The sequence below is a fragment of the Orcinus orca genome, chromosome 12, assembly GCF_937001465.1.
Source record: "Orcinus orca chromosome 12, mOrcOrc1.1, whole genome shotgun sequence".
Taxonomy (NCBI): domain Eukaryota; kingdom Metazoa; phylum Chordata; class Mammalia; order Artiodactyla; family Delphinidae; genus Orcinus; species Orcinus orca.
In genome coordinates this window covers 43,611,546-43,626,377 of record NC_064570.1, presented here as the reverse complement: position 1 = coordinate 43,626,377, position 14,832 = coordinate 43,611,546, and the positions used below count along the sequence as shown (strand labels likewise).

The 14,832-nt window shown below is 36.3% G+C and overlaps 1 protein-coding gene across 1 annotated transcript in view; it reads right to left on the bottom strand.

Annotated features, from left to right (window-relative positions):
• Positions 1-14,832, bottom strand: part of FRK (fyn related Src family tyrosine kinase) — an 86,072-nt gene that overhangs the window by 14,767 nt on the left and 56,473 nt on the right. The window contains exons 3-4 of the mRNA XM_004264850.3: positions 2,208-2,371; positions 348-516 (exon numbers count right to left, since the gene is read on the bottom strand). Coding sequence (XP_004264898.1) covers positions 348-516; positions 2,208-2,371 — 333 coding nt within the window. The remainder of the gene's footprint in view (positions 1-347; positions 517-2,207; positions 2,372-14,832) is intronic.

Here is a 14,832-nt window from a genome sequence, read left to right as displayed (position 1 = left end):
AATCTGAGTTTTTGTTCTCTTTTGACCTCCAAAAGGCCTTCCTTAGAGAGCAGTGTTAGGATGGATAGCTAGCTGCTTCTTTTTTGGAAAAAAATGATCAGATTGGACAATAAAGTTTAGTCTCAGTTGTTAATAAGATTAGGATTCAAAATCATAATCATACCTGCAGTAATTCTGAAAATCTCAGGTGCTGGGATAGATCACTGTGGTCACTACAGAAAGTGATTATAACACTCGCTTGGTGCCCACACTGGCTGTCCCATGACCTCTTGGACATTTACAGTGGCAAGTTGAGCTTATAAGTATCAACATATGCCATTTAACCTTTGCCATTCTTGTTCTCGTACCTGGTTTTAATGTTTTTACTGCTACCGGAGTGGTATTGTTCCATAGGCCCTCCCACACTTCGCCGAACTGACCAGATCCTAATCTCTTCAGAAGTTGTATGGAGCTGCGGTCGATCTCCCATTGGTCCACGGTTTTATATGACAAATCAAAGGGAGCTGGGACTTGTATCTGCTTCACAGAATAATTAGAATACTCGTAAGAAAAAAGTTATATTCAACAATTTTTTGGTTGAAAATAACAGTCTAGGTACTTTTAAAAAGAGACGTCATTTTTAAAAACAAAATATTGTAAATTTTATTCTAATTACTTTTAAATGGAAAGCAATTGTGGTAGAATCTGTATCTTTGCCTCTTCCAGCTGATCTCCCAAATCCTGCTAAGTTGGGCACCTTGCTGTCCATCTGTTCCACATGACACCCAAATACCACCCTCTCACCTATGTGGTGGGAGTTCTCTTTGCCTCCTTGCCTACATAAATCAAGTTTGAAGGCTAAACTGAAGTTCCATCTCATCCACAATTATCTCCCCAACTCTTTGGCCTATAGCATTTACCACATGTATCACAAAATTTCTCATAATTAATTTCATCTTTTTTCAAATTCATTTACTTATTTGTTCACTCATTTACTCATTTATTTAATAAATAAATATTTTTCAAGCACCCACTAGGTTCCATTCTGTAAACAAAATAGGCAAGGTCTCTGCTCTCCTAGAGTGCATAGTCTAGTTTGTCATCTGCCTTTAGAAATTTATCTTATCTCCTCCACTAAGTCATCAGTATCTTGAGTGCACAGAAGGTCACCTATGCTTTGTAAACCCTTTTCCCTACCAGAATTCAACAATGTTGGTTAAACTAAGAATTTTTAAGTCATATCTTTCTATCAGTTGAACTATTTCTTAGCATAAGCTTAGATACTCTTGTGAGGTCATTCCTGTACCATCTAAGATGTACATACTTATATCAAAATTGCCTATTCACGTCTCAGGATTTAGCTCATAAATTCCCTGCATACGGGACAGAATTCTTCAGCTTCTACTTGTCTGTAGAATTCTAATCAGGCATCACAAGGAAGCTTTCACTGGTCATCCAGGTATAAACCACAGGGTTGGCTATACCACTGACAGTACATGAGACCTGAACTCTGATGTGGAGCTGAAGGCTTGCCCCACTGAGGTGTATGACCACTACTTAACTTTAAACACATTTAGGTAAGACGTGCAAACAACAGAATTTAATGATAGATATAGATTAATTCTATAAATGTTACCTCCTCCCACTAAACAGCCAGGCCAAACAATCAAACTATTAGAACGGTTAAATGCTATCTATATGCAGACAACCAGATAATGAACCTGGTCATTTCATGTTAATAATCTTGAATACAGATCATCTAAGTAAGAATTGTATTCCAGAATTTTCTTTCCCTCCAGCCATATCATTAAATGCTGCAATAACAAGATACCAGATTAGTTTCTTAGTGCAAAGAATGAATATTTTCTGTGTTCAGTGGTTGCTTGAGGTCGGGACTTGGCAAACTTCTTCTGAAAAGAATGAGACGGTAAATATTTTAGGCTCTGTGAGCCATATAGTCTCTGTTTCAACTATTAAACTCTGCTATTATAGCAAAAAAGCAACGACAATCTGTAAATGAATGAGCATGTCTATGCTCCAATAAAGCTTATTTATAAAAATAAGTGTGGGGCCATATTGGCTCAGGGGTCACAGCTTGCCTATCCATGACTTGGGTATTCAATGACCTTTTTTTCTGAGCTGACACATCACATGACAAATAACTCCAACACCTGAGGGAAATAAAATTAACTTCAAAAATAAAGGAACACAGCTTGAAAGCATTTCACCTTTAAGCATGGTTTTTCCAGCTGGACACACAGGCCATCGCTTGTCTTGGTGTAGTGACTCACGAATTCATTCAGTGTCGAAAAGGTTCTTCTCCGGGTAAGGAAAAAGCCCCCTTCATCCAGTCTTCTGATTCTGTAGTGTTTCACAACCCCATTGTCTAAAACTGGAACCCAAAATAAGTCCTTTTAATAAACTTCTTGCCAAAGCAAAGGAGATTTGCTTATTTTGTGACGATAGTTTCAATGCATGGAATAAAATCTTAACAAATTCTATTTATTTCTCAACTTTGTTTCAGAAAAGACTTCAGGAAGCTTATAAAGGACATACAGCAGACTAAAAAGGAAAAAAGAATGTGGAATCATATTTTAAAGGAAATATAAAAATAAAAGAGTACAGTTAGCACCAAAAATAAACTTTGATTTGAGGCCTAGTATACTTGTTTAAAACAAGCTATAAAATGGACTCTGTCATTCTAGCAATGTAAAGAAGGAAACAGTTTCAGAAACCACAGTGTTCATAAGATAAAATCACAAAAGATGTTTAGAAACAGTTCTTTCTGGTACAGAGACAAAGGAGAATTTCCTCCCATGAAATTCTATAACATGGACACTAAAATAAAATAAACAGTGTTCTCAGAAAGCAAAATCTATGTGTAGATATAGATATAAATACAGGTAGAGATGGAGAGAGGGAGAGAGGGAGGAAGGGAGAGAGAAATATTATTGAGCCTTAAAAAAGGAAGGAAATCCTGTCATTTGCAACAACATGGATGAACCTTGAGGCTATTGTGCTAAGTGAGATAAGACAGAGGAAGACAAATACTGTGTAGTATCACTTATATGTGGAATTTAAAAAAAAAAAATTAAACTCATAGAAACAGTAGAAAAATTGTTGCCTGGGAATGGGGTTGGGGAGAGCAGGATAAGGGAGAAGTTGGTAAAAGGGCATAAAACTCCAGCTATAAGATGAGTAAGTTCTAAGCATCTAGTATATAACATGGTGACTAAAGTTGATAACACTGTATGATATAGTTGAAATTTGCTAAGAGAGTAAAACTTACATGGTCTCACCAAAAACGGAGAGAAATATGTGAGGTGATAGATATGTTAATTAACTCTATGTGGGAAGGGGGAATCCTTTCACAATGTATATATATTTCAAATCATCATGTTGTACATTTTAAATACCTTTTTATTTTATTTGTCAATTATACCTCAATAAAACTGAAAAAAAGCATTTCATCTGCATACAGGAGAATATTTTTTTTCGGTTCTTTATAATAAAATGCAGAGAACAGGCAAACATTTAGCTCCTCCAAAAGTAATATAAGGTTCTTAAATTACAATTTTTTAAGTGTCTGGAACACATCATTGTACTCTCTGATCTGTCAAATTACCATTCCCACTGACTATAACTCTTGGGGCAATGTTAATTGCCTTATATAATCATCACCAAAAAGAGGGGCTTTATTAGGATACAGAGCTAAGCTCATTACAGATTCCGTTTATGGATTAAAAGGCTAACAAAAAAAATCAAAGAGAGATGTAAACAATATTAGCCCCAATTCATTTCTCCACAAAGTAATAAAAATATTAGAAGTAGAAAGGTAGCTAAGTATAAATTATACCTGCAATTTATATAAATTGTTGGCCTGAAAATTCGTTTGCCATTTATCAAAAAGTGCATAAAGTATGACTGAGGTGTCTAGCAAGCCAACAGATCTATAATTGGAAGTGATGGGAAGCAATAAAAAAATTCTCCTTTTTTAATCAAGATGGACCATATCTGGTTCCAAACTGAAGTGGAATACATGGAAATTAAACTTAGGAATTCCCTTTTAATGCATCACAAAAGACTTAATGATTTCTAAGCTAGAAACTAAAGTCAATAGACAACTGAAAGGTTAAAATACTCTTTGTGATTTTCTTAATAAGGGATGCAAATCCCAATGATTGATATGGCTTTGGCAATTGCCATTGATGATAAAGAAAGCCTAAATAAATGTTTGCCAACTATTTGTAGATAAAGGTCTAAACTCTCAACTGTAAAAACCAATACTTTCAATACATCTGGAGTTGCCAAGCACAATAAAGGTAATTTTGTTTAATAGAAAAAAGCTATAGACAGGAAGATGGGAGACCCAGGTTACAATTTAACTAGTATGTGACCAAAACATGGCAATGTCACTGGGCCTCCATTTCTTCATCATTAAAAGAGCAGGCTTTAAGAAAACTCCAAATTTCCATATGTTTCCACTCTAATGTTCCAACATTTCTAATGGCTGTTGCTTTCTCTCTCTGAATTCTCATTTCTTTCTGTAGTGCTTTCAGAAAACTACAAATTGTGAAAACTACACATTACCAAAAAAAAAGTAATTCTCACCTTGAACACCACTTGAATGCTTTTTCTATGAATTTTCTAGTAGCCAGCCCCTCTTCAGGTCTCAATTTATATCCTCAGAACCAGCCTTCCCCATCACCCTGTTGCATGTACTCCTACCAGCTCCTTTCTATCACATTACCCAGTTTAACTGTGATGGTGGATTTATCTCAGTGGAGCCGGCTCTGTGAAGGGCAGGGACTCTGTGTCTTGAACTAATACCTACTCAGAGCCTGACACAGAGTAACAACTAACATAAACATCTGCTAGATGAATGAATGATGTCACTAACTCTTGGATTTGAAGAGAAATGTAAGCTTCTGAAATGTCTGCTGCAAAATTAAACAGGTAATTATACAAATACTTTTAAGTCAAGTCTTCCCTGGAATTTTATTTTTAAATAGAGGAAGACAAACTTAGCCCCAGCATATAAATACTATTAGAGGACAGTCATTCATGTTTATATCTAATTTCTTGAGCTTTGCAACATAACACAGGAATAAGTACTCCATCTCTGACCAGCATCATAGATTACTTATATGCAGTTCATTTAAGTTTTCAGTCTAGCCAAGACTGAAATATATATATATATATATATAATTTTAAAATTAGATCACAGAAGCTACATCAGGGAAATTCAATACACCATAGTCAGGATGAAGGCACTTTTAATATTGTATTCCTGAGTAATCAAATCCAAAATAAGTGGGTTTTTTAAAGTGATTTAAATTTGATATTAGTGAGTCCACACATTTGCAAACTGTCATTCTTAATAAAGATTGAATTCAGAAGGTCTCAGAACTAAGGAGAAATGAATTTTCTATTCCTTTTCTGGTTTGCTTTGATCTTTATTATTGAACCAAACCTATTGCAAATTCTACAGGCTATAAGTGAATGATAATGCTTGTGCTATTCTTATTGTGAATTACTGTGAGTTCAGATTAGTTAAGCATTTTAGTAGTTTAACTGCAAAACATGTAAACATTATATAAAATATAATGGAATCATCCCTCAACAAACTCAGTAGCATCACAGTTGAATGAATTGAGCTACTGAAAGCCAGGCATCCTGAGTTTACATCTTGACTCTCATTGATGCTGTTTGACCTAGGGGAGAATGTTTCACCTGTCAACTGCTTAATCTACCAGAACATGTCCAAGAATTAGGATATATTGCAGAGATGCAGGTAAGTATGTATGAGGAGTACAATAAAGGTTTGTTGAACATTGAAAGAATTCAGCTATTTCTGCCCATGACCTTCTATAAGGACCATGGCACTGGTCACCTGATTATTTGACCACCTTCACATCCAGGGTAACTGATTTTGCAGGAATACATGTGATATAGATGGAGTCTTATGATTTCAGTCCTAAATGCCAGGACCAAATGAATTTAGATGGAGTTGGTGGCATACGTAGAAGCCCAGCTTTCTCCTAATGGTGAGATCTTATCGCATAGTCTCTGATGATAGAAAAGAGTTTGTCTACCACTGCACAAAGGTGTGAGATTTCATCAAAAAACACTTTCAAAGAGCTTTTTTCCTCAATTTACCACACGACTAACATATTATTCAGAACATATTAAATAATTATAATATTCCAAAATTAAGTTTTTAAAAGATAGACCCTCCAGAAATTAACTAAAGTTAATTTTAGTACAATATAAACATTAAGTTAGAGGCTATGCCTGCAAAACATGAGACAACCTATTAGGCTTAGTGAAAGATATCAGTATAACAAGTAGTTTGGCATTTTACAGATAAACAAATGATTGAGCAGATTTTCATTTTTCAGCTAGTCTTCTGGCATCATCTGGGCACAGCCTTATTCTTACTGACTGAAAATAATCTGTTCCCATTCTGGGTAAAACAATATGACTTAGATGATTAAGCAAAGGATTGAAAATCAAGAACTCACTGCCCTAATCTAATTCTCCCAGTGATTTGTTCTTTGACCTTTGGCAAGGAATTTCATTTCAGTTTCCTTATCTAGAAAATGAAAATAATGATCTTATCTATATACTCTCACAGGGATAGTTTGAGTGTCATTATTCACAAAGGATGATAGACATTTCTAAATGTGCAATGTATGAGTACTATACTAGAATATCAGTATTATCAAATAGCATTGTCAACAAGAGAGCCACTTCCAAAGTAAAAGTTTCCACTCTTTGCACAATAAAGGCTACATAACATAGTGGCTACCAAACATATTAAGTGAAGAAACTGCCATTAATTCTGTGTGAGAGAACTCCTACATATGTAAACTCCTGTTTATTTGATTTCTCTTTGGAAGGGTGGTTTGTACTTTTCAAAACTATTATAATCATGATAACACCTCCTATACCATTGCTTTAGAAATCATGTTAAGATAGTTCTATACCAGTAAGTAAATAACATTAAATTGAGTTATTACACTGTATCCCCCATTAAAACAGAATCTAACACACACACCCATTTTACACTGTGTTTTGTTCTACAGCAAACAGAATGGAATTCCTGTATGAGTAGTTTTGAAAGAAGAAATTACACCTGTCTCAAAATATTGAAGTGGTATCATGTGGAAGACTTGTTCTTTTCTGATGAAAAAAAATCCACTAAACCAAAAGGAACAAACAGATTTGACTCTCTTCATGCATAAAACTCAACTACTGGGTCCCCAAGGTCATCTGTCTCCCAGCCAGGCATATTCAGTGTGCTGTGGACATCAGTCAGTAAGTTTGACTACTAAGCTGCTAGGTTAAGTGAAGACTCATTAAGAGAATGTCTACATTAGGTGACTCAAAAAACTTAAAAAATCTATTTGAAGATACATCTGATAGCTCTCATGTCCTGAGGTCTTCAGCATTGTTACTGGTCCAGTAGACCAGCTGAGGTACTTTTATAGTCAAAGACAACATAATCAACTACCCTTACGCACAAAAATCAGCTCTCTCTTCCATATCATACAGCATGGAAATCCATGAGCCTGAACCTCATATCTGTCCAAATACTTAGCGTATGTTTGAGAAAACTGTTGGTCTTATCCTCAAGACCCCTATGGTCTAACTCCTTATTAAAACAGGCCAATCCCCAATCAAAGCTGGCTCTTAAATTTTCAGAACAAAATGTCAGTTTTGCTGTTTATACATACGATATCTTATGAAGATGAGTATCACTTTAATTAATACATAATTATAACATTCAATATTTTGTCATAGAATTTAATTAAAAAGCATCTACCACAGTTTTACATGAAAATAGCATTTGCAGCCTCTGATATTGCACAGAAAGTCTCTGGGAAACAACCTGACTCTTTATTCCTCTTGGGACTCTTAACTTCTCATTCAGTATTATATCTGCAATAAATCATCAGGAATTTACATCCGTGGATTATATTATCTCAGTTTCCTGCAGAAAGTCTTTCACTGGATTAAGATTTAATGTGACATGAAAGCCAGTGCTTCTACTTTTCAAAACTTACCCTCAGGAAATAATCCAAGTATTTACACGCATTCATTTAGTTATATATCTGCTTTGTTCCAGAAAGATCCAAAGGCTTGCATAAATTATCAAAATAAAATGAAATTTAAGATAAGTGGACAAAAAGGAAAGGAAAGGACGATGACTCCAGGAACAAGGCTGGTATGCTTTATGTAAGGTATTCTTTAGATTTCCGTCCATGTTTGCTAGATGTGGACCAAAGATTTGGCTCTCCACATTTTTGACAGCTCAAAACCCTGAGAGAAACTCATTCAGTTACCTGATTCCCTGAATAAAATATTAATAAATTGTTATTCAAAAAAAAACCCAAAACACTATTGCTGGTACTGAAATGAGAGAGAAACTTCTCACATAGGTCTTCATAAAACACACACACACACACACACAGAAAATGTAATAAGCAATATCATCATCAAGATTCTTAATAGTAAATACACTAACACATTGCAAAGGGCTGGTTCTTATAATGTCCACTAACGTGGGCCCATTTCCAACATGAAATTCAATGAAAACATTTGTATAGGAAACTAACTACTGTTCATCAGCCAAAACAGGGAAAGCAATACGTATAAGAATGTTCACTGCAGCATTTTTACAGCATTAAATGACTGGAAAATTGTAGCAAATCTGAAAATTAAGAGTTAAAACTATAATCATAAAAATTATGTAGTAACAAGAAAAAAATAGATAATGTGTTAAGTGAAATAAAATGTGTTAATTGAAATAATTGGGATACAGAATTAAGAGAATAGTATTATTTTAAACATGAGGATACATCTGGCTGCTCACACATCCTGGAGCCCTTTCCTGCTGAAGGAACCCAGCTGAGGTTCCTTGTGAAAACCATAATTGCATGAGGGCCAAGATGATTCAATTTGCCAACATGGTTAACAGCTGAGTTAGATTGGCAGATTTGTGAGTATTTTACTCTGTTTTCCCAAACCAACTGTAATGAAGGTATAGTGAATTTAAAATAAAAATATATACATAATGCTTCCCACTTTGTTAGAGAGGCAACATAAGAATTAACTACCTAAGACAATGTCCACATATACGTCTCAAGACACTGACTATAATGATACTTGATATTCTTTATATAAAGACCCCCATGAACTCATTTCTCTTTGAACTTAACGCTTAAAATATAGTGCATCTCTTCTTACATAACCCAGTGAGAAGCACAATATGGTTCCCTTTCTGCCTTAACTGCCAGAGAACTCCCAGCTAAACTGATTTCTAAACTGTGATACTTTTCTCCCATTTGAGGCTCAGCAAGATCTATTTCTCTGTTGTTTTTCATTGATTTGCCTTTTTTATGTTTAGCTGTATTTTGCACTGTGTTTCAGCAACGTAAGCCAACTTAAATCCTTTCGTAGAAGTAAATAAACACATTCACAAATTTAGTGATAAATAATCAAATAAAATGGCACACCTACTAAACATAAGAAAGAATTTCTAATGAAATGAACTGTCCAACACCAGAATAGGCTGGTTCTCTGGGGTTTCTGTTCATGGGAGGTTTGATGCTCCCCTTAGAAGTTTCAAATTATAAGAGATCTCAGAAACAGCAATATGAGACTAGACAGTTTCTGCAAGTCCTACTATTCTATCAACGGAAGGTGAATACGATATATGAATGACAAGAAATTTTAAAGATGATTTAGTCTAAATTCCTCTTTTACTGATGAGTCTAGAGTTTCAAAATAAACTACTATTTGTTCGCAGGGTTGGAATCCAAGTCTAGTCTTCTAGGGTGTCCTGTGAATGACAGTAGAAATAGTAGAAACCTTTAACTGTTTATTTCTTGTTTCCTGTTTTGTTTAGTTGTTTTCTTTTTTTTCAAGTAATAATTTACTAATTTCTCAGGAGAATGTTTTAGGACTTTCAGAATGCCATCTTTCCTGTCCCTATCAAACTCTCCCCAAACTCTTGGGAAGCCTTTTCTATTATGAAGGAGAACTCAGTCCCTGAATCTCTCTTCTTCTCTGCACCCCATTTCGGTAATGAGGAGACATGCTAAACAGAGTGAACATGAAAGTCCTGGAGATATGTAATGGATGATAATTGAAATACCTTGAAATCAATTTTTATCTTCTTGTGAAAATACAAAGGACCTTCTCATGTATTAGCTAATTGATTTTCACAGCAGAATACTGTGTCCTTCCATTTTTTCCTTGTTTTTACATATGCAAGACAGCTTTTGGTAATTTGCTCATTATTCCTTCACGTTTCCAAAAGCAGAGAGCTCTCATTCTTGGAAATTTCTTCATATTAAATGAGGACCCTTGATATAAGATATATTCCTGTTATTTATTTCGGACAAGTATTAGGCAAAGTTTACATAAGTCTGTTTAGATTTGGTTTCATTTGTCATAACTTCCGGCCTACACAGTTCAGGTCATGTTCACGTAACACTTCATATAAAGACAAACCATCTCCTAGTCACAGGCTACACTTTGAAGGCTGGCCAGCCATCTTCCTAATGACTCTCACTAGTTCAGGGGTGAACCAGGTAAACAACCGTGGGTACCCAGGATGATTCACCACTACCCCAGAAAAACAGTTCAAAGTACACGTTCCAATGCAAGATGGGCCAACACCTCCATCTTTCTGTGAAAAGGGTAGCATTCTTGACGCATAAACATAAAAGCAACTGGATTTTTATTGAGCACCTGCCTTAAGCAAGCACTGTGCTAAGTGCTTTTTTGTGAAGTATTTTATTTCATTCTCATACCAACCCTAAGGGATATGGATATTATTTTCATCATTTTACAGAGGAGAAACTAAAGTCGAGGGAGATTAAGTACTTTTCCCCTGGATACAAAGCAGGCAAATATTCATTCTGTGAGTCAAAACCAGGGAACGAGACTCTGAATCCCACACCACATTCTTAATCCCTCCACCAACTGTCTCCTTCTATTGCCAAACAGCAAGTATTTTTAGGCAACTCTCACAAGACACTGCTCACAGCTCCGGGAGCAAGGAGGCTTATTGGTACTATTTAATCTTGAGATGAGGATAATTCTGCAGAGAAGGTCTATTTCTGCAACTGACACCTTTAAAGGGAAACACAGGTTGAACATTCCTCCATCTAACACAGTGATTCTACTTTTCTTATTCTTACTGGTTCTCAGGCTTCTCTGCCTCCATCTTCTCCTTCTATATTGGTTCTCACCTGGGCCAGCATATCAGCTCTCACAACCATTCTTAGTAATATTGCAGACATTTGGATTCTGATGACTGTACTGAATGAGTAATGACCCCCCAGTCTCTCTCTGCTAAGCTGCTCACTCAACATCCCTGCCAGCACCTCAAATGTACCAAGTCAAAATTTTAATTCACATTATCTTATTCCCCAAGTTTCCTTCCCAGCTTGAATATTCTGTCTCAGTGAATGGCACTGCCACCCTGAAACCCAGACAGTAAAGCTAGAGATTTGAGCGTCACGCCGAATTCCTCTCTCTCCCTGACTTCTCATCTCTGACCGAGCATTATGTCCTGTCAGCCCTTACTCTCCACTGCCATCACCTTGTGGCGTGCCCCTTAAAGTCCCTCTTCTGGACTACTGCAGTAAGCTCACTGTTTTCCCTGTGTCCTGCATCACTATCCAGCTTCCACAGTCACCAGAGTCATCTTCTAAAACATAATCTGAATTTGTTATTCTCCTTTCTAAAGCTCTTCAAGGGCACCCCATCGCCTAAAGTTCACACGCCTTAACGGAATTCTCTCCTGCACCCTACCCTCAACGTTTAAACACTTATCTGTAGTTTCCTGAATGCACCACGGTGTTTTCTGTTTCTGTGCATTTGCACAGACTATTTACTCCAACTACGATGTCACTCTATTTACATGCTATAGACAAGTTCATCTTTCAAGGCCCATTTCAGGCGTCTCCTCCTCCATTAAGCCCCTAGACTCAAGCAAGCAGAGCAGCTCACTTGGCCCTTCATATCCCACTGCACATCGACTTCTGCTATTGAATTCATTCACAGTATTGCTCCTGTAATTTATACTGTACGTCTCCTACTGGATTTTGAGCCCTTTGATTGCATTTACTTATATGAGACATGAGGTCAGTGAATCATTCTCTCTTGGCCTTTGCAATGGCTTGCAGTAGGTGGAGCATCATTCCCCATCACATGAACTTAGGATGCAGCTTTGTGACTTGCTTTGGAGTGTGGGCAAACACAATATATGGCACATCCTAGCAGAAGCTTTAAAGAGTCTGAACAGTACGTCCTCCCCTTCCCCCCTCGCCCTTCCAAGGAGAGCGCCATACCCAGGCTGCAGAGTTTATTACTGTTTAATGGGAGAATCCAACTGACACTCTGATGACCTCATCTTCCCAACCGAGATAATCTTAGCATAATATTCTGCTTCCAGATTTCTCTCAAATTTCCAATGTAAGAAAGCAATCCTCATTTCTACTCCAACCTATCATTAGTCTGTATAGAAAATTAAAGTGTGGGACTTCTCTGGTGGCGCATTGGGTAAGAATCTGCCTGCCAATGAAGGGGACACAGGTTCGATCCCTGGTCCAGGAAGATCCCACATGTCACGGAGCAACTAAGCCTGTGCACCACAACTACTGAGCCTGCGCTCTAGAGTCCATGAACCACAACTACTGAGCCCGAGCGCCACAACTACTGAAGCCCGTGCACCTAGACCCTGTGCTCCGCAACAAGAGAAGACACCACAATGAGAAAGAAGGCTGCGCACCTCAACGAAGAGTAGCCCCCACTCGTCGCAAATAGAGAAAGCCCGTGCGTAGCAAAGAAGACCCAATGCAGCCAAAAAATAAATAAAAATTTTAAAAAAAGAAAGAAAATCAAAATGCTTTCCTTGATTTCCACTATTTGCTTAGTCTTGTAAAAACCAGAGTAACACAACAAATAAGTAGATATCTTTCCTATACGAGTGTGTCTTTTCTATTTAGTTGGCATCTCCCCTCCACTGCCAACTAGAATATACACTTCATGAGGTCAGGGACTGTCTTGTTTACCACTGTAGCCCAGCCTTCTGAATACCAACTGCACACAGTATGCATTAAATAAGTATTTGATGAATGAATGAATGAATCCCAAGTTCTTTAAGGCCTGGATCATCATTTTGTTCAGGATTATACACATAAGAGATATACAGAAAATGATGCTTACTAAAGTTATATGAAAATAGGAAAATAATTTTTGCTTCTTTCCTTTTATGTTTTTGCTTCCTGCATATTTTATTTCTAGCAAAACCATTTTTAAAGCATCTGCAGGTGAAAGGGAGATAGCTATGAGAGAGGATTTAAGGAAAGTCCCTGCCCTGCTGAAACAAATAAGGAAATAAATTTAGTCTCTGCCATGCATAGGCTTTTAAGACAACAGAATACTTTCTTAAATTGTAATCCCTGTGCCAAAGCGCCTAATAGCTTAATGCAAAGCACATTTCTAAAATGCATTAGAAATGACTTCATGATAGATGCAATGCTGACAAATAGAAAGTAGCTAATATACATATATCATTTTAAATACACAGCTTAAAATTAGAGCTACTCTTTTATTAAATTGGACTGTATTTATTTCATTCACTTTTTACATTATGAACACATCTTATGTAACTTTCACTACAGAGAAACTAGATACCTGAATCATTAAGAAAAATGTAAACCCTGGTCAATTTTTTGACATTAATAAAGTAAGATTACTGCCAGTCAGATGTTTTTAATATTTACAGTACAAGTTGCTAGAGGTATTTTAAAATTATAAACTTCTTTTCAACTAAAATCAGATATTCTTCCCCTTCCTATAAATTAATGGGTCATGAAAACAGACAATCTAAACTACTGTATTGTTTCCATGATGGCATGCTATTTATTGACACGCCACAAGAGGGGGCACATGTTTGACTGAAAGCCCTCAGTAGCTGCAGTTGTAGAGTGGGGAGCAGAAAGCAGAAGCCAGTATGGTGTTTTGGTTTTAAAATAAAGGTACACATATAGCATTCAGCATTGCAGACAATGTCCTGTTTGTATAAACACCATGTGAAATATTCTGGTTAAGCTTAATTTTACATTTTTTTTTCAATAACACGTATTTGCCACTTAGAGTAACAAAAAGAAATTGCTTAGATACTTTAAGAATCAGGTAACCTTGAAATATAAACGTTTATTTAGTTATTATTTCCCTGAAGTATAAAATGGACTAAATTGCTCAAGCCTGGTGGTAAGGAGGAGGAATTGGAAGGTCTGCTGGTCTCTGACTTTCATTTCCAGAGCGGAGATGTCTTAGTTTTCTGTTCAACCCAAAATTCAGCACCATGCCTCAAATGTTCTTCCTTATCTGTGCCTCCTTTTGTATTCCACTGCTCAACTCTGCTTTTAATCCTTCCCCCTTTTCCCAGTTTGAGATCATTAAGTTTATATATTATCAAAGCCTAAGACCCAGAGAGAACTGGTCGGGTACCTCAGGTCTGGCAATGTCTTGCTACCCAAAAATATAACCCACACTGAATTTATCATGATCGCATTTATAATACATACAATCTAGCACCTTGTTAGTTATTAAAGCATACTGGTGGCAATGGATGAACAATTTACAGATCTCCATTTTATTTTTTAAAGGGTTCAAAAGTGCATCACAGAAAATGATTTATTTTTAATCTAAGGAGCATCACCTGATTTTTCAAAGGAAGAAAGATTCTTACGAATGAACATTATCTAAAGAGAAAAATAAGTTTTATGCATGCTATTTTCTACTTACTCTTACTCACTATTTGGTATA